This window comes from Lissotriton helveticus, chromosome 9 (genome assembly GCF_964261635.1).
Source record: "Lissotriton helveticus chromosome 9, aLisHel1.1, whole genome shotgun sequence".
In the NCBI taxonomy this organism is placed as follows: Eukaryota; Metazoa; Chordata; class Amphibia; order Caudata; family Salamandridae; genus Lissotriton; species Lissotriton helveticus.
In genome coordinates, this window is record NC_136070.1 from 956896693 (window position 1) to 956921383 (window position 24691).

Genomic DNA, 24691 nt, shown 5'->3' on the forward strand with positions numbered 1-24691 from the left:
GCCGAATGCATCATGCGAGTAGAAGAAGCATTATGGAAAAAGAAAGCCAGACAGTCACAGAAAGATGCCATCGAGTTATGGCGCAAAGAAGCTCATAAAAGAACCGAAAAAGAAATCAGAAAGTCAGAACTAAGTAGAGAATCCCAAGAACGAGCCCAAGAAAGAGAATTAATCGAGATAGGTGAACGAGTTAGAACTGAGCAATCAGACAGACAGAGGCATGCCCTTAATAAGGGTATGTATCCTCTTCTTGCTGAGGGCTTGCCAAAAGCGACCCCAGAGGCATCCAGTAATTTCCCGCCACCATTAGTTCCGACCAAGCTACGTCACAAACCGACCGCAGCTGATATTTTTATTTCGTCCTATCTGGACGACACAGTCCCCGAATATGCAAATCCTGTTCACGCTCCGCCAGTCCCTGTAAATCAGGTAATTCCTGCTCCTCCAGACACCGGGGTGCCCTTAACAGCCCCCCCGGGTCAGCCCGCCATACAAGTCCAGCCCACGTTACAATTACCGACCCTGCCAGGACGAAAAGCATCAGTTGATGATTCTAGTTTAGGGGCCGCAGGGGGAGGTCTTCCTCAAACCCCGCCGCCATACAAGCGTTTATCAGCACTCGAATTACATGCTCAAGCATCACAGCGTACTCCCAAAAGTAATAAGTCTGTTGCAGAAATCAGGCAAACCCTTGGCGAATGTGTCTATGACCCAGTTCCAGGCGAATTTAATATGGTTTTATATTCCGTACGCATAAGGAGGGTGACCGAGTATCTAGTCACCTTGCCGAATATGAAAGAAGATCTAGACAGAATATATCGTTTCATCCGTACAGGGGATGATCCAGAAAGTATTAGTAATGCCATGTCTCAAAGGAAAGCCGAGATTCAGCGCATGATATTAAAGTTCCTAATTAACTGTCTAATAAGAGAACAAGATTACCCGTCTAAAGACCCGGAAGAAATGAAAACTCTAACAAAGTGGAGTGATAATATAGCCGAAGGAAAGCACAATACCATTGGTGCCATGGAAAGTATGTACAAGAAAATCCGTAGAGAGATAATAAAGATACACGAACAGCGTAAAGCAGCACAAGTAAGCGAGAAAGAAAGTACCTCTGATCCTGAAGAGGAAGACGACGAGAATACTGCCAGAATAGCGTATGTAGGAAAACCTAGATTTCCAGATCGCCATTTACGTCTAGAACACAAGTCTACTTTCCATCATCCAGCACCAGAACAAGGTTCCCTAGAACAAGTATTTCAAGCTACCGATCACATTCTGAAATCACGAATCGGTTATAGTGAGTTAAGTACTATGCATGAACAGGAATTAGTGCGATCAGCAGTCCGATGGATTACTGATTCTACCACTTTTCCAGACGAAATAGTGGCACAAATGTTTCTGAAATTGCCCCCAGCCGAGCAGCGACTGGTGGGTATGTATATGATTCAGTACCTCATTACTCTGTATGAGGGTCAGCACTCTGATCCAGGTCCGTTACATGATATCCTGAACGAGTTACTCCAGTATAGATGGAGAGGTCTAGGTACCGATTTAATTAGTGTCATTTTAGAACAGCGTCACAAATATAGAACATTCTTGAACCCGCATTTTGTTCATGTCTCACCCCCAGAAAGTAAACCATTCTACATAGACAGACAGAATCCGTTACGAGAAGTCCACCCAGTTAAAGGAACGGGTGGCGAAATGCAACGAGTGTTTGTATACACTCCAATCACAAAGATGGAACTCCTTGAAATGAAGAAATTAATTCCCTGTCATGACAAAGATCCAGCAGGGTTCCATCGAGAATTAAAAGACATGCTCCGTATGGGAGAATACACATACCCAGATATCATTAAAATGTTAAAGGTTCTGCTACCCGCAGGGGTGTATGAAAAGCTAAAGGAAAAAGAATGGGAGGTGGGAGAGAAAAAGATAGATTGGGCAGTCCTAGAAGCAGAAGATAAGATACGTGTACCAGGTACTGGTCTTGGAGAGAAATGTAAAGAATTACCAGAATTATTAATTCAAGTTTTACCCAGATTATTAACAACAAGAAAAGAAGACTGGGATGCAATCTCAGCCTGTAAACAGAAACAAGATGAAGATATTAGTGATTTTTATTCTAGATTTGAAAAATGTTTCAGTATCAACAGTGGTCTCAAGACAAGTAGTGAGTCATACCCTCACCTTTTTGTTACTAAATTAGTCGAGAATTCAAGTCCACCAATTAAAAACCGAGTTCTGAAAGTCGAAAGCACCTGGCAAGCTAATACTCCGTTCCAGATGCTCCAGATGCTCCAGTATCACCAGAATAGAATCAGGGAAGAGCAAGAACACGAAAGAAAACGTATGAAAGACACGAAAATGAAAGTACTAGTTGCACAATCTGTTCCTCAAGACAGTCAGAAGAGCGGTCCGAATCAAGCCAGTCATTCTGCAGCTCCCGTTAAAGGGAACTGCAATTATTGTAAACAGCCAGGTCATTTTATAAATGAGTGTGCAGTTCTGAAACACAACATAGCTACTGGTAAGACTAAAGAAAGACCACGTCCGCCTAGACAGGAACAAGTTTCACAGATTCCTCAGCCACAGAATGCACAACAGACAGTTACAGCACCGCAGCCTATTGCTGCAACACAGCACGTTACATCGCAGATGTACCAGTATGCACAGTCTGAGTATCCACAGTACCAGCCATATTCATGAAACAGCCTAGAGAGGGAGGTAGGCTTGCCTCTCATCGAGATACCTGTAGATCAAGAAGGTCCCTATGTTCACAGTCAAGTATTAGGGAAAGACAGAAAGTTTTTGATTGATACAGGGGCAAGTAGGACCACAATTAGTCACGCCGAAGTTCCAGGGGCTCCGCTCTCAGGCTCAAGAAATGTTTCCCTTGGATTTTCAGGAAAACCTATCGTTAATGAGATTTCAAAGCCAGTCACTCTAGAAGTAGGTCCATTGTCCCGCACTACTGATCTGTTACTTACTAAGTCATGTCCAGAAAACCTATTAGGCATTAAGACACTGAAAGAGTTAGGTGCCGTTATATGTTGTTCCCCAGAGGGAATACGTCTGTTCCTACGTGACTTTAAGGGTCACTATGTATTACGAGATTTTGATTCCAGACTGTCTAATGTCCCGCAGCATTTATGGGCGCAAGGTCCAACTGATGTAGGTTACATGCAAATCACACCCTATCGTGTGACTCTCAAACCAGGTGTAGTGTTACCACGAATCAGACAGTACAGATTGCCACCCGAGGCTGTAGCAGCCTTATCCAAAATTATTGACGAGCTCATGGCTCAAGGAGTAGTTGTAGAAACTGACTCCAATGTATGCAACTCTCCGATCATTCCAGTCATGAAACGTACTGATCCAAATGCACCCCCAGTATATCGATTAGTGATTGACCTACGAGAACTTAACAAATGTATTATTCCTCAGTACCCAGTTGTCCCAGACATCTCTTCCCTATTGACAGCCATTGATTCCGAAGCCACGTTCTTCACTGTCATAGACCTCAAGAACGCATTTTTTAGTGTTCCTATTCATCCAGACAGCCAGTTTCTTTTCGGATTTTGTTTAAATGGAAGGAGCTATATGTTTACACGCGCTCCTCAAGGTTTCACAGAAAGCCCTAGTATTTACAGTCAAGCACTTAAGAGACAACTAGACAACATTCACATGCCAACTGACACTGCCCTGCTCCAGTATGTCGATGATCTACTGATCACAGCCCGTTCTGAACGTGACTGCGAGCGAGCGTCACTCACGGTTTTGTATTTCCTAGCCGAGATGGGGCACAAGGTGTCCCCTTCGAAGCTTCAATTCTGTGTCCAGCAAGTGGTATACTTAGGACACTTACTGTCCAAGAGGGGTAGGCAGTTGACACCAGACCGTATCCAGTTGATAGCGAGTCTTCCCCAGCCCACGACCCAGAAGGAGGTACGTGCCTTTATCGGCCTCACTTCTTACTGCAGACAATGGATTCCTCAGTATGCATTTCTAGCCAAGCCACTGATACAGTTAACGACACAGGAGGCAGCCGTATCGACTGTTCTCCCTTGGACATCTGAACATACACTTAGTTTCAACGAGTTAAAGAAAGCCCTATGCCAAGCTCCAGTTCTAGCTACACCGAACTACAGTAAGCCTTTTACACTTTTTGTCACTGAACGTGAAGGTACAGCATTATCTGTTCTCACACAAGATCAAGCAGGACAACACAAGCCCTGTGCTTATTTTTCGAGCACATTAGATCCAGTCGCCCAGGCGTTGCCTGCGTGCCTCAAGTCAGTTGCAGCCACAGCACTAGCTATTAGACAAAGTGATTCCATAGTTTTAGGACACTCTTTGACAGTACAAGTCCCACACTCCGTGGAAGTTCTTTTAAACCGAACACAAACTCAGCACTTGACAATTGCACGTTTAACAGGTTATGAATTGACACTGTTCCAGCCACACATAGAAATTAGACGCTGCAACATCCTGAATCCTGCTACACTGTTACCATCAGTTAGTTCAAATTCTGCCACACACGACTGTGTGGAAGTAGTCAACATTACGACAAAGCCAAGACAGGACCTGACAGACATTCCGTTACCAGATCCTGACCTGACACTTTATGTGGATGGTTCATGTATGAGAACTAGTACAGGAGAACTAGTCGCCGCGTATGCAGTGACTACTGACACCGAAGTTATTGAAACACACCGTATTGACACTCTGTCCGCTCAAGCAGCAGAGCTAGTTGCTCTGACACAAGCCTGCATACACGCCAAGAACCTGAAAGTTAATGTTTACACAGATTCACGTTACGCATTTGGAGTTGTACACGACTTCGGAGTGCTCTGGCAGGAGAGAGGTTTCATGACTTCTCATGGAACCAAGATTCAGCATGGTCTCCTTATTCAAGCCCTGTTAGATGCCATACATTTACCGACATCCATCGCTATCATGAAGTGCAAAGCACATACGAAAGTTACTGACATTATTTCTCAAGGTAATGATCTAGCAGATCGCACAGCCAAGCTTACAGCACAGACTCTAGACATTCAAGTGAATCTGACACAGACACATACTCCAGATCCGATTACATGTATGACAGTTAAGGACCCTACACAAGATGTCATAGATATCCAGTTACATGCTACTCCCGATGAAATCAAGAAATGGTCCGAACAAGGAGGGGTCCAGACAGATCAAGGATGGTTAACAAAGGGTAGAGCCACATGGTTTCTCCCCGACTCTATGGTTCAAGTCATCATTAATACCGCACATAGTCCAGCACATTTAGGAGAAAAAGCTATGTTAGACAGTATCCAGAACATTTGGTTCAACAAGCATTTACGAGCTGCAGCCAAGCAGAAAGTCCGTACCTGTATGATATGTTGTCAGTTTAATCCAGGTAAAAGTGTCCCGGTGGAACAAGGGGGATTCCAGCCTCCTGACCACCCTTTTGAAGTCCTCCAGATGGATTATATTCAGATGGAGCGATGTCGAGGTTTCAAGTATGTCCTTGTAGTTGTATGCGCTTTGTCCAGGTGGACAGAAGCATATCCAGTCCCAGATTACACAGCCGCGACCACTGCCAAGCAGTTGGTTTGTGAGTTCTTCCCTCGATATGGACTCCCTAGAGTCGTTTTTCTGATAACGGTCAGCCATTCTCATCTGAGTTGATGAAGCACGTTTCCCTGTTGTTAGGGTACCAGTGGAAGTTCCATTGTGTACGCCATCCCGAAGCAGCCGGTCTAGTCGAGAGACATAATCAGACTCTGAAAATTCGAATTGCAAAAATATGTAAAGATAAGGGTGTGGACTGGCTAGTAGCTCTGCCAGTCGCTTTGTTTTATATGCGCATGGTCGCACATTCCAGATCAGGTCTGTCCCCGTATGAGGTCGTATTCGGCCGCCCCCCTAACATGTGGGGTACTCCTAGACCCCGAAGTATTACTGATGTTTCATGTAATATGCTGACAGATTACCTAGCTTCCTTGATGTCTGCCCTCAACTCATGTCGTTCACAGGTTGCTGCCGCATTTCCAGACAATATCGAGGTGGCACCGCATGAAATCGTTCCAGGTTCGATGGTGCTCGTCCGGAACTTCGACAGATCAAGTCCGCTGGAGCCTCGTTGGAAAGAGCCCCGACAGGTCCTCCTCACCACCCGTACAGCCGTGAAATTGGAAGGACGCCGCGGCTGGGTACACCTTTCGCACGTCAAGAAATTCTACGGATTGAAACCGGTCTCTAAAAACATTTTCCAGGATATCAAGACTTGTCAAAACATTGTTCCTAAGGACTGTCCCGCAAATAACATTGATACAACCCCTCCCCTGTTAGAGAAAACTCCGCAGCAGGAGTATAAGCAAAAACTCCGGTCTAGTAAAATAAGTCAGTCAGTTTGATTGTCTAAGTCCTCCCCTAGGTGAAACGGTTAGACTGTTTCTGACATGTATAAAATAGACCCCCATAGTGAGAGAGTTAGTCAAAACTCAAACCGATGTATCGTTTTTCTGAGTTTCATATTATTCATCAGCATAATGATTTCCTGCACTAGTTACGCATTTTTCCTGTGTTTCCCAGTCCCTCATGTAAATAAGCATTCTAATGTTACAGTAGAACACACGTTTAGTGATCTGCCTCCTCACGAATATTCATACCGCCTCGCTATGCGTAACAATACCTTCATCCGTATGTTGCATTATTCACACCAGACCAGCAATGCCACTAATTGTTGGGTGTGTGGTCGACTCCCCCCTTTCCAGACACCGAAGGGAGTTCTGCCACTTTTTCCTTATCCTTTTTCACACAATGGTTCGTGTGGAGCATGGTCCACGTTAACGTCATCCTCAACAGATATGTCTTTTCTTAACAGCACATGTTTCCCAGACAAGCAAGGTTTCCCCCACAGAACAGGTTTAGATCTAGAAAATGAAGTGTATAATTTAGGTAATTATTCGTCGAATTTTATGGTCCTGAATGTTCAGTCTGATACTACTCCAGACTCACCTGCTATTTCAGTACTACCAGTCAAAGGCGAATTATGTGTCCGAAATAAGGGTTCCGTACACGTAGGACATAGTGATTGTACTACTATTGTCAAGTATAGTGACAGCGGGAAATCTATTTTTAAAGCTTCACGTCATTCTTATTTTGTTTGTGGTCAAACTGCATATGTTCGTCTGCCCCTCGATTGGGAGGGAACCTGTTACATTGCCTTCCTACTGCCACCTGTTTTCCTAGCCCCACCTGACTACCATAGGAATTCCTTCCTAGTACATACTAGACACAAGAGAAACCTCCCGATTGTCGACTATACTGAAACTGCTGCAGAGCAATTCATTGATATTGATAAAGGTGTGTTCCCTTATTTAGGTACAGTTGTAAACAGTAAGCTAATCCGTAGGTTAACAAGAACCCTTGAAGCAGTAGTAGATGAGACTGCCTCCGCTCTAGGTAACTTAACCGAAGAGCAATCCTTTATGAGAATCTTTGTGCTCCAGAATCGTCTCGTCCTTGACGTCATACTGGCCGATAGGGGCGGGGCCTGTAGAGTCCTCGGATCTAGTTGCTGCATTTTCATTCCAAATAACGCGCCGTCTGTTTATTCAGCTATAACCAGACTTCATAAAATTGCCCATCTGTTACACCAGAATCCAGGCACCTGGACATGGTCCGGTTGGTTCTGGAATATAATTTCCGCCTGGGGATGGAAAGTCCTGTCCTTTCTAGGTATTGCAGTAGCGATCATATTCAGCTGCTGCCTCTGTATACAATGTGGCCCTGCGATTTGCGGCATGTGTGCTACCTCTTGTATTCCTAGTCCCAAGCCTCGTTCTAAATCCCGTTCCAAGACAATTCGAGATGAACAAATGGTACTGTATGAAATGATAGATGGTATCATGAATATTGATGTTTCCTGATGGAAACGTAGTGACAAGGAGGGAATGTGGAAAAGTAAATTTTGCCATGTTCTGTGTCCCTACGTGTCATCCATCATATGTTATGTGTGCATGACCAATATGCATATGTTATTCCCCATGTCCGATTCAAGACGCAATTACAGTTGTGTCCACCTCTGATATGCCATTTCCCAGTCCCCGTGAATACTACGAATACCAGGCCTATGTAAAGTAATGTTGCCATGTTTCTCAGTGTGCACGTTATTCTATTATAAAGTCCCCGTTTCCAGGCCTCAACAGGGCCCGGACATCAGATTCAGCTCCTGTCTCCTGAAGCCTCGCTGAGGAGCGATGCAGCCCCCACCTGTATCCTCGACCTTTCACTTACTTCCTGCCTCGCAGTGCCCGGTGCAGCTTGGCTCTGCCTCTGAGTCTGCCAAAACTATGTTATGATTCCAGCTATCAGTTTAGTCCTCCTTCTCTGCATTCCTAAGCTACTGAACTGCATCAATAGTTTCCGTCATTGTCTAGCCTATGCGGCTCCATGTTAAGAGAAATACTGTATTTAATGGTCATTTAATATTCTTCATCACGCACTACATGTAGAATAAATGCATGCTCCAGTCTTAGAGTCAGTTAGCTTTTCCCCTCATGACTTCTAGTTTATATCAACATGTTCCCTAAACATTAGATACCAGATAGGGTTTAGGTACATGTCGCTCCGACCCTCCAGACTTTAGTCTCTGCTCCTAGCACAGAGTTCATAGCCCCCAGCTTCTCCTCGTAACACGTCATTGCCAGTTTGCGCGCACCACCAGGTTAGAGGTCCCGGCTCCTTAGGTAGCCCCCTCCAATGTTTCCGCCCATTTCATGACATATTCTGTTACGTCTGCACCACATGTCTATGTATACGCCCAGTTACACCTACTTTTACTCTTATCTTTCGCGACTGCTACGCGTCACGCCTTCTGCTCCACCCACTGCTACGCCTACTGCAATGTAATGTTATGTGTTCGCGCTATGTATATATGCTCCTGTATTGTTATCAAAAGTTAGCGCGCTCATCCCAGACCCAGCCCCAGCAGCTGCTGGGCCCCTGTCGCCCTACTGGGCCCTGTCATCCTATTCCTATGCAGGTTGTCCTGTTCCTGTCCTTATGCTGTATTAAACCTGCGAAACTCCTACTACCTCGAATCTTGACTCTTATTTATTGAGCTATCCGTTATGATATATGTCTAGTCAAAAATAGGGTATTATTTATTTATTTACCACAGTACGGTCAGAGACCTGCAAGCGTAGCGGATTAATTCTCGGAATATTATGGTGGGGTATATACCTCGGCCGGGGGGTACACGGAGGCAATGATCAAGGACATCCAGATACCCATGTTATCGGATGACAACCGGGAGTATTTGGATTCCCCACTTACGAACGATGAGGTGGCGCTGGCCATTAGAGGAGTGCACTCGGGGAAGGCCATGGGCCCGAACGGAATTCCCATAGAACTGTATAAACTGAGTGCTAACAAACTCGCTCCGTTTGTCCGGTCCATGTTTGAAGAGAGTGGTCAGCTCCCGTGTGATCAGCGGGTGGCGAATATTGTGGTCATCCACAAAGCAGGTAAACCCAAGATGCTCTGTTCATCGTATAGACCTATCTCGTTGCTGAACACTGAGCCTAAAGTCCTGACAAAGCTGCTTGCGACGAGACTAGCCAAAGTCATCACTACCTTGATACACCCGGATCAATCCGGCTTCATGCCATGTCGGAATACGGCCCTCAACCTGCGCAGGCTGCACGGGATACTGGGCAGGACCCCAACGATCCAGGAGCCGGCGGTACTGGTGTCTCTGGACGCCACCATGGCATTTGATAGGGTTGAGTGGCCCTACCTGTTTGCAGTATTGGGGAAGATGGGCATCGGGCCGGAGTCTATTAACTGGGTGCGTCTATTGTACTTAAATCCCCTAGCCAGAGTGGTGGTAAATAAACGAAAGTCCGCCGACTTTCTCCTTGGCAGGGGCACGAGACAGGGATGTCCCTTGTCCCCGCTTCTGTTTCCTCTGGCTTTAGAGCCCTTGGCGGCATGGGTTCGGTGGGACCGATCGATCCGAGGATTGCGGTGGATGTTGGAATGGGAGGACAAAATCTCATTATACGCTGATGATATCCTGCTTTACCTTACCAATCCAAGGGGGTCCCTGATGTGTTTTCTGGATGTGCCTGCTATATTCGGGAGGCACTCCGGTTTTGCAATCAACTGGTCGAAATCAGTGCTCTTTATCCTTAGAGGCGACCCACCGGCAATCCCGCAGACCTGCCCGATACAAATTGAGCCGATAGGGTTTAGATACCTTGGTATCTATGTCACGTTTGACCCGAAGTTAAGGTATGCTAACAATCTAGGCCCCCCTCTGACTCGATTTAAGGGGGAGGTGGTGCGATGGAAGGCACTCCCGCTCTCCCTTTTGGGTAGAGCGGTACTTTTAAGATGATGGCCCTTCCCCGATTCTTATACGCACTCCAGAACTCAATGGACCCAGTACCGGCATCCAATTTCAGGGAAATAGAGGCCCTCCAGAGACAGCTTCTCTGGGACGGTAAGCCCCGTATAGCATTTTCTCAGCTCACTCTCCCCTGGTATGACGGGGGATAGGATTGCCGGAACTATGGAAATATTATTGGGCCTCCCAGTTGACGGCGGTGAATCATGCCATATACGGGCCACCCGGGGACCCGGGGTATGCTATGGACCGCTGGCAGGTGCCAGGGGGTGACTTCACCAGGGCGCTTTATGCCAGACCTCACCGGTTTCCCCTTGCAGGACCAACGGCACAAGCCGTGCAGGTGTGGCACGCGGCCAATAGACATCTCAAGTGGGAGAGGAAGCTCGCACTTGCCACCCCATTATGGAGTTTGGAGAAGCTGGGAAGTTTATGGAAGTTCAAGGGATTTGACAAATGGGATCTTATTGGGATCACGCAGATCAAAGATGTTTGGGGGAAGGGCACAGTTTACACATTTAATTCCCTCAAGCAACAATACCACCTTCACGACAGTGAGCACTACCGTTACCTACAGATTTGGCATGCTCTGCTTACACACATCCCCAGAGACACGACTCTTCCCGATGCTTCCCCTCTTGAAGACCGAGTGTTAGACGGTCACCTCCCAGAGAAGACCATCTCATTAATATATAAAAAGCTCATGAATAATAGGAAGGACCCGCTGGTACTTATCAGGAGTGCAAATGGGGTGGAGCTAGATGAGGAAGATTGGCGAGAGGCGGTCTCCTCTCCACAGGTGGTAGCTATACAGATGAGGCTCAGATTAGTGCAACTAAAGATTCTCCACAGGTCATATGTTACGGGGCCTCGTCTGGTTCGAATGGGTCGAGTGGAGAGTGGCGAGTGTCGGAGGGGGTGCGGAGAGCTTGGAACCTTCATGCATATATTGTGGCACTGTACGGAGGTGCAGCAGTATTGGGTAAAGATCCATGGTACGCTGCGAGACGTCCTGGGGGTGGAGAAACGGCCGGAGGCCGCAGGTGTATTTTAAACATTTGGGAACCCACGGATCTGAGTGTGTATGGGAGACAATGGGTAACGTTGGCATGTATGGTAGCCAAGCGTAACATTGCTCAGCTGTGGGGAGCCAGCCACTCCGGGTTGAGAAGTGGGTGGAAGACTTGGATTGGTGCATGTTCAGGGAGAGGTCGGTCTACGTAGCCAGGGGTTGTCCCGAGAAGTGGGGGAAGGTCTGGGAGGATTGGAATCGATACCGTGGAGATATCTGTACGCCCCCGATATGTCTGGAAGAAGTGGAGGCGCACAAGTCCCCGTGTTCCATTATCTATATTTTGTATTTATTATTTTGAACGTATGGAAATGTAACTACGACAACAGTGAGAGCTGCTAATGTCACCTGATGTCTTTATTTGTTGTTTTGTTAATAAATTTTTTTTTTTTTTTTAAAGATTCTTTGCATCAATCACATCAACCGACAAACTGACTGAGAGCTTTAAGGAGCTTGAAGTTTACTTTCCAGTCTGCTATGAGCAACCAGCAAGACAATCTTTTCTCTTTTCATCTGCAACACTAGGCGCGATAGCAGAATGCTGAGCCTTTTAAGGTTTGGCCTTTAAAACAGCTTAAGCTGTATCTCCAGACTTTTATTTTCAAAAGCTTACATAACATACATACACAGAAGTGCTTTTGGTCAGTGACCTTCGTCCAGTGGTCTGTTAAATTGTCATTCACATTTTGGTACTGCCTACCACAACAAACAGCATTGCACCATAGGTCAGCCCTCTTTTCCTACTGCTTGACTTCACTGTGAGTGACTGCACAAAGTGTGTGCACTTTGATCACGAGTGCCTAAAAATAGCTCTTTTCTATTCAGTTGCAAAGCTGGTTCAAGGCATGCTTTTGTTATTTTATGTATTTTTATATTAACTTTGAATAATTCTATTTAATATGCCTGCTCTCCTTTTGAAGGTTTATGTTATAAAGTATTTAAGTGACACTGAAACATTATAGCTGCCTGTAATTCAATGTGTTTAGTTAGGTGGTGATTTATTCTTATCTCCTTCACAAACAATGGTAATTAAATGCACAGCATAATAAAAAGGCGTGTTATCAAATAACATCACTGGCAAAATATTGCATTTGTGAATGCTTTTTTTTAATTTAAAATTGTTATTACAAGTACAAGGTGGACAAGTTTAGGTGACCGCATATTTTTATTTTTATTTTTGGGGCATCGGATTGTAATAAAAAATAAAAAATATTATCCATTGCACCAGGGTGGAAGGCAAAACCTACGTTCTTTGTTTGCCATTGCTTGTTTTAGGTCTGGCATTAGCCAAGACCTTTTAAATGTACTAAATTATTACATATATGTAATATACTTCCTTGTAGATGTTTTCAGAATGCCTGCTTTAACCATTTCTTCTGCACACTACAGCATGAGGTAACGGCTCAGCCCCTTTCATCCATTGTCTACCTTCATGGTGACTGATGGAATTCACAAGGACCATTTCCTCTTAAAAAGTAGTTTCCTTCAGTATAAGGAACTACTTTGGCAATGCGTGCTTTCTGGGATAAGAAAAATATCTTTGCTTTTAGCCTAAATTTATATTGGTGACGACCCAGTAGCTCTCCTAGCAATAAAATGTTATCTCAAAATGCAAAACAAAACAAGAATTCACAAAGTCAATAGTCTGGCAGTCAACACCAGAACTATTGGCTTCGTCAATGCTTGTTGTTCACCGTTTGACCCTAGTTAAATGTTTGGACTTGCTTATTATTAGAGTTAGCCTCAGATTGTTTTTGTTTTTTTAGCCTGGTTTCGATGCTTAAAACTAGAGTCTCACCGATAACGAATTGGCCTCTTTATCTTAGCCAAAGGAGCCCATTTATCAATGGGGCAGCTGGCTCAGTGTCAGACTAACGTCACGTGGGTTAGTTGGACAACACTGACTAGCAGGAGGCACTAGAGCCCCTGAGGGTGGTGACGGTGTCCTCTAAGATGCGTCTAATACAACTTAAAGTGCTCCACAGAACATATTTTACCAGGGGGACATTATGCAAGATAGGGAAGACCAATGACCAATTCTGCCTGCGACACTGTGGTGACATAGGCACCTTTTACCACACACTTTGGGAATGCCCTGCCATTAAACCATACTGGACTACAGTAATGAGCACTATCACACAAGTTAGTCCCTGTCCTGTACTGCCTGAGCCTAAAAGATGCCTCCTAAATGTCTGGGAACCAACAGACATGAATCACACAGCCCAAGCTTGGGCAACCCTTGGTATGACTACAGCCAAACTGAATATTGCCAGACATTGGGGGGCAGGGGCGGCCTTAGGCATGTGCAAGCTGTGCACCAGCACAGGGCCGCCAAACCCCAGGGGCCACCACACCAATATATATCCTTAATATAATAATCCTCTGAGGATGGATACATATTTGCGTGGCGGCCCCTGGCAGGAATTTGGCGGCCTCCGGCTCTGTTCCACTTCCAAACGCCCTGACCCCCCCCCCCCTCTTCACTGGCCTTCGCGCTCCGCCCCGCCCAGACCCCCTCTTCCGGGGCCCCCTACCTACGCTCCCTGCCCAGGGCCGCCATGAGCCTAGGGCCGCCCCTGTGGGGGGTGAGTAATGCTCCACTCCTTGGAGACTGGTGTAAAGACATGGCCATGGCGGCAGAAAAAGCCATGTATGTCCACAGAGGATGCCACAAAAAATGGGAAAGAATATGGGGTAAATGGAATACATTTAGGGGAGGCGTTTGTACACCACTGACTGTAAATCCAGTTTCGGAAGATGATGATCAATAATGAAACCTGCTTGTTCACCGATAAACCTTATACTGTATTTCAGATGCACTATATACATATATTTCAATGTAATATGATGGAAACTACTATCTTACGGATGTGTCATGCTATAAATGTCACGATTGCAAGTCCTATCTTCACGTAAAAAAAAGAAAATTTAAACGGCGCAGCTGGCTCAGTGGCACAGTGACTCAGGAGTGTAGGAAGCCCACTCCATCACCATTATGGCAGTACATAATTTAATTAAACAGGAAAAAGAGTAGGCATTACATTTGCTTGCATTAGGGCCCATTGCACCCTTGCTATGTCACTACTTATACCCCCAGCCTAACAAGCGGGAGTGACGTAAAATGATGATAGCGCTGACAAAAATGTGATGACGGGCCCCTAAAATACACTCTAGGGCGGTCCCATCGTCCTGGCGGGGGGGGGGGGGGGGGGGGGGGAGGGGGGGGCGCTTTGTTGTCAAATATGTTCGTGGATTTAAAAGCACCTGCTGCACTGTTCCGTACCTCCAGCAGTTTTCAGGCAACACTAAAAATGTCAAGACAACAATGGTGATTAATGGACCTGCTGGAGATGATCGAGTTTTGTCTAGTGGGAGTTTTGACTCATCAAAAAGTAGAGCAGAAGGTTAATATACCTGCTGCAAATGACGTGTACCATACAGAACACAAAGTGCATATAATGTAAATAGTACAGTGGGTTACTGATTTTGTCAGAGAGATCCTTTTCTTACTTGCAATATATACAAACAGTGCGCTAATAACTGTCATTAAAGAGCTGCATTGAAATTTCAAAGAAAAGTTAGAGCATTATGATTTTCCCCCAGTCTTTCACTATCCTAATGTTCCAAATAGGGTTAAATTGGGTAGAAATCAATTCTTATTAGTAAAGATAACCCCCAGCCATAGAGGTACATTTTAAATTCTGAGTTTGTGCTTCTCCAGATCAATCAGTCAAAGTATACTGCCTACCAGTATGGATGACGTGTGACTCCTATACCTTTCAGTCCTCTTTCTGATGTAACATTTCCTATACACTGATTTACACACCTGTAATTCATTGTCTCTGTGTAACTTGTGTGTGATGTTAACTGCTCTGACACCCTAAGATGTTATGAGTAGCACTATAAACTAAATGAAAAGCATGTGAGAGAGTGAGTGGTTATGGAGATGTGAGGGTCACTGTTAAAGGGTGGTAGTAAGGGAATTTATGGCAAGGAGGTCATTGGGGGCGCCAACTGAAAAAAGTCGAACCGGCAGCCACCAGCGCTAAAGCCAGTCCTGGGGTGAATGGGTTTTCCTAAACCATTCACCCCAGGAGCCGCAGACCAATGGCACGTGTCAGCAGCATGCAGAGGCTGCAGTGACATAGGTTAACCTCTGAGCCCAGCTTGAACATAAACTGTGTGGTAATATGGTCCGGATGTACGTCACCGTTGCGTCATCATAAGACCTGGGGAAAAAACGCAAACCGAAGAACAGCCAGTATACAGGGGTGGAGGAACCGTTAAAATGGCTCCCACCTTACCTTTGAAAATGAAGAAGAAAATAACCAGGAGAAGGGGCGCTCTCGGCTGCCAGGCTGAGCGACCCATCTGTGAGGACACATGGATAGCACACTGAGGCCCCGGCTGGGTTTGTTCCCTTCTTACTGCAGCCGCCAGCCCCTCACCTCGCCTGTCTGCCCCTTTATCACCGACAGAACCAGTTTCCTGCTCGAAGGGCTGGCGGTGGGTTGCTAAGGAAGGTCTGAAGTGCGGCCTACTCGTGCTAAACAGATTAGCAGCACCTCAGCGGTTAGACACCGGAGCCTGGCCTGTCAACCCTCTCAATGTGGGCGTGTTTATCTGATGTTATCTGACTGACAGGTGCGTGCCCCCATCGGATTCTGTTTCACTATGGAGTTTGACGCAAACATACGTTATTCACAGCATTGCAACACTCCAGAGAAACTTGTATTTCAGATAATGATGGGTGATGGGAACAAATCATGTGTCAACTGAATAGCTCGAGTTTACAAGCTATGGGAAGTTGCGCAGGGGGTCTGATTGTGAATGCTTCCCTGTCCAAAGGTGATGGCCGTGTCGTGGCGCTATGGAGACCACAAACTGGTATCAGTGCACCACTCACCTTGTAACCAGCAGGCCCAGCTCAAGTAGTTTCTGTAAACGGGAGCCAGAACCAAACATAGATGGGCCATGAACAGGGGCGTAGCTAGAGCTTGTGGCGCCCGGGGCTATCCTTCAGATTGCCGCCCCCCTTGGGGGCTGCTGGGGAAAAAGGACGGCGAGCACCTGAAAGAGGTCCGAGAGACACGTAGTATCACTGCTAATAGTTACTTCGATCATGCAAGTTACATGCACATACATGACACGGTCCAGGGCTAGACAGCCCCTGTCCCCAAAATAGTGCCGCCCCCACCTAGCTACGCCACTGAAGGAAAAGCAGAAGGAAATCCAAAACTTACATCAGTTCTACCTAACCTGTTTGTGACATCTCAGTCATAACATCACAGCTTGTGCAGGACCCTTGTCCCCTGTCCCCTGTCTGCCCCGTCCATGACCTCAGCAATGTCTGCAGACCGGTCCACCACACTGGGTTTGACCACGATTCCCCTGGCAGCACCTTCAGGATACTACAGGTGAGTCCAATGCACCTGATCACTAGACTAACTTCAGTTCTGCAGTTGGGGCAGTACGAGCCCGGCAGTGGAAGCCTTCTCACTCCACCCAAGCCCCCCATGAGAGCTCAGTAGAAGCCATACCACGTGCCCATCCCACTACCCACCACCCCGCCTGCAGCACAGTAGGACACTTCAAGGAAACGGGTCCTATCCGGGGGTGTCAGGCACCATAGCTGATTCACCCACCGTCATCAGGAAGTGGTGGTAGGGGTGCCAACAATCCGTGCATTTTCATCACATTCTGAAGCATGCCAACCAAGTGCGTGCAGAGACAGACACATAACTACATACCTTACAGCTGGCTATCACATCACGCCATACTTGTCAACAAAAGACAACACATGAAGTACATTACAGTGAGCATCCCTCATAAAGATACACTGTGTAGCTGGCTATGAGGGGTGACTAAACCAGTATGAACCAAAGCATGTTACGTAAAACATCACTGAGCCTGACTCTGCCTTAGACGCTGAAACCAACGACGCCACCCTGGGCCTCAACGCTGGACCGAGTTCAAAACCAGAGCACTTTTATTAGGAGTCCGAAATTCAATTCGCACTCCACAGCCCTCCACAAGGTCATACACAGCACACCTTTATTCTTTTTTGGAATCTGTAACCTCCCAACCTCCTGCTGATACTGACAATGAAGATGAACCCTATGATGGAGAGACCATTGTTTTGGATTTATTTGATGCTAATGGCCTGGACAACTCTTGAGATACTGTCCTTTCTTCGCCCAACCAGGCTATGGTATAGAAGAGTCCACCTTCTTTGTCACAGTGATTAGGAGGGCGACAGAAGTTTTAGACTTAACCCTGCCCATGGCAGAAGTAAAAATAAATGTCCTGCCCAAGGTGCTCAATCCAGGCCAAACAAGTCAATAACCTCCTCTTCTGTTTAATGAAGCCCTTGCACACATGCTGGTGTGCACCTGGCCCATGCCAGGATCTTTCCTTGTGGTAAATTGTTTAATGGCAAAACAGCACAGACCTGCTCCTGGAAGTCCAGACTTTCAGTTCAAACACCCAACTACAGAGAGCTTTGTGGCACAGGCATCTTCTCGTCGACATAACACTAATGCATTCCCCACAACCCCTCCCCCCTCCAAAAGACCATCAAAGCGCATGGAGATATTTGCAAGCGTATGGTTTCTACCAATAGCCTTGCCCTCAGGTCCAGCAATACTAATTGCCTCCCGGGCAGGTACGTGCTTGCACTGTGGGACAGAGTGATGCCAGCTGTCCCAGAAGAAATACGGCCAAACCTACAATCTTGGATGGTCAATACGCAGCAAACTACTCTACCTGTACTGACCTGGATATGACTGACTTTATTTATGCGTTTTTATATAGCGCGGACTTTACCCGAAGGCGTCAGAGCGCTTCACAATAGGAACAGTAATGATACATGAGGAGAAAATTACAAGTGAACAAATTACAAAAGCAGACGTTAAGTTAGTAAGAGTGACAATTGTGAGCAAACAAAATACATGAGGTAGCAAACAGTGCATTACAGGAGGAAAAAGTGACAAGTGTGCAGGTTACAAGAGAAAACAAAGTACAATTCGAGGTATAATACTGCAATATATGCTAGACACTCAGGCACAAGAACAAACGTTACGTAGGCAATGGTGGCACTTGTGCAAGCATCAAAAGCAAACAAAATGTGAGAGGTAGCAAACAGTGGCTCTGGACCTAATTGAATGTAGAGAATGAAGTAGTGTCCTACCCAAGGGGATACACCCACACCCCTCCTCCATGCAGGAGTAAGTACTCCCACCTCTATGATAATAAAAGTCTGGGCGCTTGCAGAATTTCAAGGACGGAGCCCGCTTCTAATAATATTTGTCAGCACGAGCCCAAGGCACGAATGTTACTGGAGGCTGGCAACTGCAACTTCTTAGCTTTGTCAGCATGCGTTTTGGAGGATGATGGCTAAAATGGGGGTACAGAAAAGCACACCATGCAGTGCCTGAGTCCTTGTGGACTGTCTAGGAAACGGTGATTATCGTATCCGACAAGATCCGACACCAAGGCGTTCGGAAATTATTAAATGCAATATTTATTGCCAGTTCTGACAATTTGGGAATCGGAATGACAAACGATGCGCTGTTTATTGCACCTGACAATTACAGAAGGCAATAAACAGCGCATCGTTTGTCATTCCGATTCCTGCTGAAACAGGTGTGTTAGTGTGTGCAGGGATTGCAACTTAACCAGTGGTCGAAGTGGGGAATAAAAAGTAGGGGAACTGTGGGTGGAGAATCAGGGTGGCGGGAATAACTGAAGATTGGATCAGTGGGCGTAGTCAGGGGTGTGGCTAGAAATCGCAAAACATACCAATTTTTAGTACATTTAGCCTTTTTTACTGACCAGTTACAGCTTATAACGCTATTTAATTCAAACAATGGATAAACATGTGTATTTGAGGTTTAATTCAGGAAAAAGCAAATACTCATAGAATACAGGTTTATGTAAAGCGTGCGAAATATAAGCAGGAACAATGGCATGGGCGCAAATTCAGGATGGTGAGTGTAAAAATTCAGGACAAGGGGTCAAAATTCAGCACACAAATTCGGGACAACAGGTATGCTTTGCAGACACATCAGTGAATGTCATGCAATAGTATCTAAATAAATAGGCAAGGATCATAAGTATAAGTCACTTCTACCCCGTCACCGCTCCTTCCCTGTCATTTCCCCTGCCCGGTCTCCGCTCCTGCCCGGTCACCGCTCCTGTCCAGTCAGCACTCCTGCCCCATCACCACTCCTGCCCCATCACCACTCCTGCCCCATCACCACTCCTGCCCCATCACTTCTCCTGTCCCATCACTTCTCCTGCCCCTATCCGTTCACTGCCCCTATCCGTTCACTGCCCCTATCCGTTCACTGCCCCTATCCATTCACTGCCCCTATCCATTCACTGCCCCTATCCATTCACTGCCCCTATCCATTCACTGCCCCTATCCATTCACTGCCCCTATCCATTCACTGCCCCTATCCATTCACTGCTGCCCCTATCCGTTCACTGCTGCCCCTATCCGTTCACTGCTGCCCCTATCTGTTCACTGCCCCTATCCGTTCACTGCCCCTATCCGTTCACTGCCCCTATCCGTTCACTGCCCTTATCCGTTCACTGCCCCTATCCATCCACTGCCCTATCCATCCACTGCCCTATCCATTCACTGCCCCTATCCATTCACTGCCCTATCCATTCACTGCCCTATCCATTCACTGCCCCTATCCATTCACTGCCCCTATCCATTCACTGCTGCCCCTATCCATTCACTGCCCCTATCCCTTCACTGCCCCTGTCCGTTCACTGCCCCTGTCCGTTCACTGCCCCTATCCGTTTACTACCCCTATCCGTTCACTGCCCCTATCCGTTCACTGCCCCTATCCGTTCACTGCCCCTATCCATTCACTGCCCCTATCCATTCACTGCTGCCCCTATCCATTCACTGCTGCCCCTATTCATCCACTGCCCTATCCGTTCACTGCCCCTATCCGTTCACTGCCCCTATCCGTTCACTGCCCCTATCCATTCACTGCCCCTATCCATTCACTGCCCTATCCATTCACTGCCCTATCCATTCACTGCCCCTATCCATTCACTGCCCCATCCGTTCACTGCCCCATCCGTTCACTGCCCCTATCCGTTCACTGCCCCTATCCGTTCACTGACCCTATTCGTTCACTGCCCCTATCCGCTCACTGCCCTATCCGTTCACTGCCCCTATCCGTTCACTGCCCCTATCCGTTCACTGCCCCTATCCGTTCACTGCCCCTATCTGTTCACTGTCCCTATCCGTTCACTGCCCCTATCCATTCACTGCCCTATCCGTTCACTGCCCCTATCCATTCACTGCCCCTATCCATTCACTGCCCCTATCCATTCACTGCTGCCCCTATCCATTCACTGCCCCTATCCGTTCACTGCCCCTATCCATTCGCTGCCCCTATCCGTTCACTGCCCCTATCCATTCACTGTCCTATCCATTCACTGTCCTATCCATTCACTGCCCCTATCCATTCACTGCCCCTATCCATTCACTGCCCCTATCCATTCACTGTCCTATCCATTCACTGCCCTATCCATTCACTGCCCTATCCATTCACCGCTCCTATCCATTCACTGCTTCTGTCTGTTCACCGCTCCTGCCCGGTTACCGCTCCTGCACATGCCTAATCACCGCTCCTGCCCCGTCACTTCTCCTGCCCCATCACTTTTCCTGCCCCGTCACCTCTCCTGCTCCGTCACCTCTCCTGCCCCGTCACCTCTCCATCCCTGTTGCCTCTCCTGCCCGGTCACCTCTCCCGCCCCATCACCTCTACTAACGGGACAGCAAGTAAACAACCTTCATGTATGTAAGTAACTTGGTCAGCGCGCAAATGATTCCCTTAGCACGGGTCTTTACAGGCAGGGGTTTCCACGAAAATTCATGCCTTTAGAGCACATTCACTCAAGGGAACATTCACGCAAAATCACAATCGCTTCAAACCACCACAACTTGCTGTAGAAAACTGGGAACCTCCGAGATACTCGGTCAAAACGAACTCTTGGTCGCCTTTTCTGGTTCAGAGCAATACATGTCCAGTTCGTTACACACTCACTAGAACATTCCCCAACACCCCAAACAATTTTGTCCTGCAAAATACGGGTATATCCACAAATGCCGCGTTCAGAGCTGTCTGTTAAAAATGACAGGCCCTGAATAAGCAAAAGTACACAAAGCATCCAAGTCGATAAGCAAGTATCACTACAAAACACCAAGAGACTAACATCACATTACAGAACAGGCCTGGAATGTTAAATTAGCCGCTGTGCAGGAAAACCCCGAATTATTGTCCGGAAAAAACTATAGAGTATGCTGAAGCCACGGTGTGGCTGTGGATCTACAGTTTCTGACCCTGGTTTCTTCATGACATTCGCAGGAATGGACTTCAAGGAGCTGGACAAAGGAGTATCAAGTTTAAACTAGATCAGTTGGCACGGACATTAAGGCCTAAAAACACAAGTCACAATTTTTCATGCGTTTGTTTTCCTTACAAACTTCTTACAAAGACATCTTACCACCTTTACCAAAATATAATCATGCAGGTTTCGAGAGTTGGTGGCAAGTTCCCGACAGTCCTCTGTCTAGGGAAAGCTCCTCTGTAATCACCAACTCAGCATGATATGCTAAAGGCAGAGGGCGGCGCATTGTCATTCGAAAGGGTTAATCAGCCTCAATCGAAATGACAATGGGCCGCCCTCGGTCTGTGTGAGCTCAGGGAGGGGCTGCTGCAGCCTCTGGAGTTCAACAGAGAAGTGCGAGCAGCCCCTGGAAGATGAAAGAATAATCGTTTTGTAAGTTGGACTATTCTTGCCGTCCCGGGACGATTTTTTGAATGACAGAAGTAGGGGAACGGACTGAAAGAATTTTTAAAAGTAGGGGCACGCCGTGCCCTCCCGATCCCGCCCACTTCTACCACTGAACTTAACAGACTGTTGTTACCTGGATGTGAGTGGCATAGCGTGGTGTTTCGACACCATGCCTGTATTCGCTCCACGGCAGCACGCCCTCTCCCTGGCTGCACAGGAAGTAGTGGGCTGCTCAGACGTCACGCGCTGGAGCGTTTTGCAAGCAGGTCACGTCACGTGCGTAGGGCTTGCACGTCAAACAACGGGCGCGCTGCACTGGCCCGTTGCGGCCGCCTTTATAATTTATTTGGGTACACTGACTGACAGTAGTGTCAGTGAGGGTCCCCAAATAGATTATAAAGGCGGCCGCAACGGGCCAGTGCCGCGCGGCCGCTGCCGCCCTCAAAGTAGTGCCGCCTGGGGCAGACCGCCCCCACTGCACACCCCTAGATACGCGAGGGGCAATGAATATGCATTGGAACAACATAGGGGCAGATTTACAAGCCCCTTGTGCCACTTTTGTGTCATTTTTTCCATGTTAAAAGTGACGTAAAAGTGGCGCAAGGGGCTAGTAAATAAGCCCCATAGTGTTTTTGAAAATCGGGGTCACAGTGGGTTTTACAGAAAACTAGTGAAGAAATTTCGCGCCTGGTGATGCCTACCGTACACATACATTCAGGCATTCGTTTGGGAGCGCCCATGTGCATGGGATACAGCACACTCGCACCCAGGAAGCCCCACAGCCTCTTTCTGGCCAGGTTACACCCCAGCATAGAGGCATGTTGAGGTTTCTGTATAGGAGAACATAGGGCACCATCTCCTCTCATCTTCCTCCAGTGCCTGACCTGAGTCAGCAGGCGCGCAATACCCATTGGGCTCACGGGGATGGATCGCTTTAATGACCTTAGGGGGGCATTGGGCCCAGGGGTGTAGCCTCAATTTGTGCAGCATAGGCGCAGGGCCCACCGAACCCTGATTATTGATGTATTTTGCAGTTGAAAGAGCAGCTAGGGGCACACATCCTTGCTGGGGCCCATGACACACTGGCGACGCCACTGCCCAATAAGCTCAGTGCTAAGCATGAGCGGATTTTGCGTATTGGCAATCCACGGATTTGCGTATTTCGAAAATACGCAAAATCCGCGGATCCTAGCGTATTTTTTTTTTTTGTGTGTTCGCACGGGGTTCTGCAAGTTCGCAAGGGTTTTATTGTACAAAACGCTCGCGAACGTGCAGAAACCTGTGCGAACACAATGTGTCTGGGTATTGCGCTCGTGAAAGTCAAGGATGCAAAGTCTATCCAGCATCACAGCTGATTTTCGACGGTAGATTTGGGAAGAAGGCACATCTGCCCAGCCTTGACAACGCTTACGATTGTTTTTGGGCTGATGAATGAGTCACTGAATTTAAGCTTCAACTAGGGCACATGCTTTATTGATATCTGTAAGTGCTTCCTGTTGAGGTTTAATTTTTGTGCCAGGACCATCGTGCCAGAATGAACCCTGCCCTTCATATTTATTCAAGAAGACGCCACCGTTTTGTGCCATACCTCTACTCAACTGGAGTACTTTCTACTGGATAATCATCAGTAAGTGCTACCTCGTTGGGTAAATGTATAGTGCTTTTACTATACTACAGCTTCCTAAAGTGCCAGAGAGTTGTCTACAGCGACCATCTGTGTGTTACTATGCAATCGCCCCAAAGGGCGCAGGGGTCCCTTGGGTGAGCTGCTGCTGTAATTTACAATGGCGCCAGCAAGCTGCCAGCGCCGTTGTAAAATAGTTACAAAGTTAGCTTGCACAGGAAGCACTTAGATAAAATAAAGCAGCACCTGCTTCGTTTTATCTAGTGGTTCCTGTGCAAGCTAACTTTGTAACTATTTTACAACGGCGCTGGCAGCTTGCTGGCGCCATTGTAATTTGTGGGGGTTCAACTTTTGAACCCGTTACGTCCGCGCGGATTTTTTTTCGGATTTTGTGGGAAATCCGTAAAATACGCGTATTGCGGATTCCCCAAAAATCCGAAAAATCCGTGGGCGTAACGGATTTACCGCTCACACTTACTCAGTGCCAGTCCTAGGCCTTCTGAGGCCCCGGGCGAAAGGGAAGATGTGAGGCCCCTCTAATTGCATATTGCGTTGCAAGAAGTGATATCACAGAAAGTGGCTTCGCAGGACTTTTGATCTTAGTTATTTGGCATCACTGAAGCAAACTAATGTGGATATCAGTAACATGGACAAAAAGTAAAGGGGATGGAAAACAGGTGAGCAAATATCCATGAGTGTAACACTTGCCGGCTCCTTTAATGATTAGTTGGACATGCCCCCAAATTCCAAAGGA

General features: G+C 47.0%; 1 protein-coding gene across 4 annotated transcripts in view; it reads right to left on the reverse strand.

Moving 5' to 3' along the window:
- LOC144782081 (cadherin-related family member 4-like) overlaps window positions 1-24691 on the reverse strand; it is a 359291-nt gene that overhangs the window by 268096 nt on the left and 66504 nt on the right. Inside the window, exon 1 of one of the 4 annotated variants that reach the window (XR_013601103.1) lies at window positions 15794-15904. The exons of 2 other annotated variants lie outside the window; for them this stretch is intronic. Coding sequence is in view for 1 of the 2 variants with exons in the window: in XM_078661231.1 (XP_078517357.1) it covers window positions 15794-15860 (67 nt within the window). In the remaining variant the exon portion in view is untranslated. Of the gene's footprint in view, window positions 1-15793; window positions 15905-24691 lie in introns of those variants that run through there. One more of the 4 variants, XM_078661231.1, reaches the window with a different exon arrangement.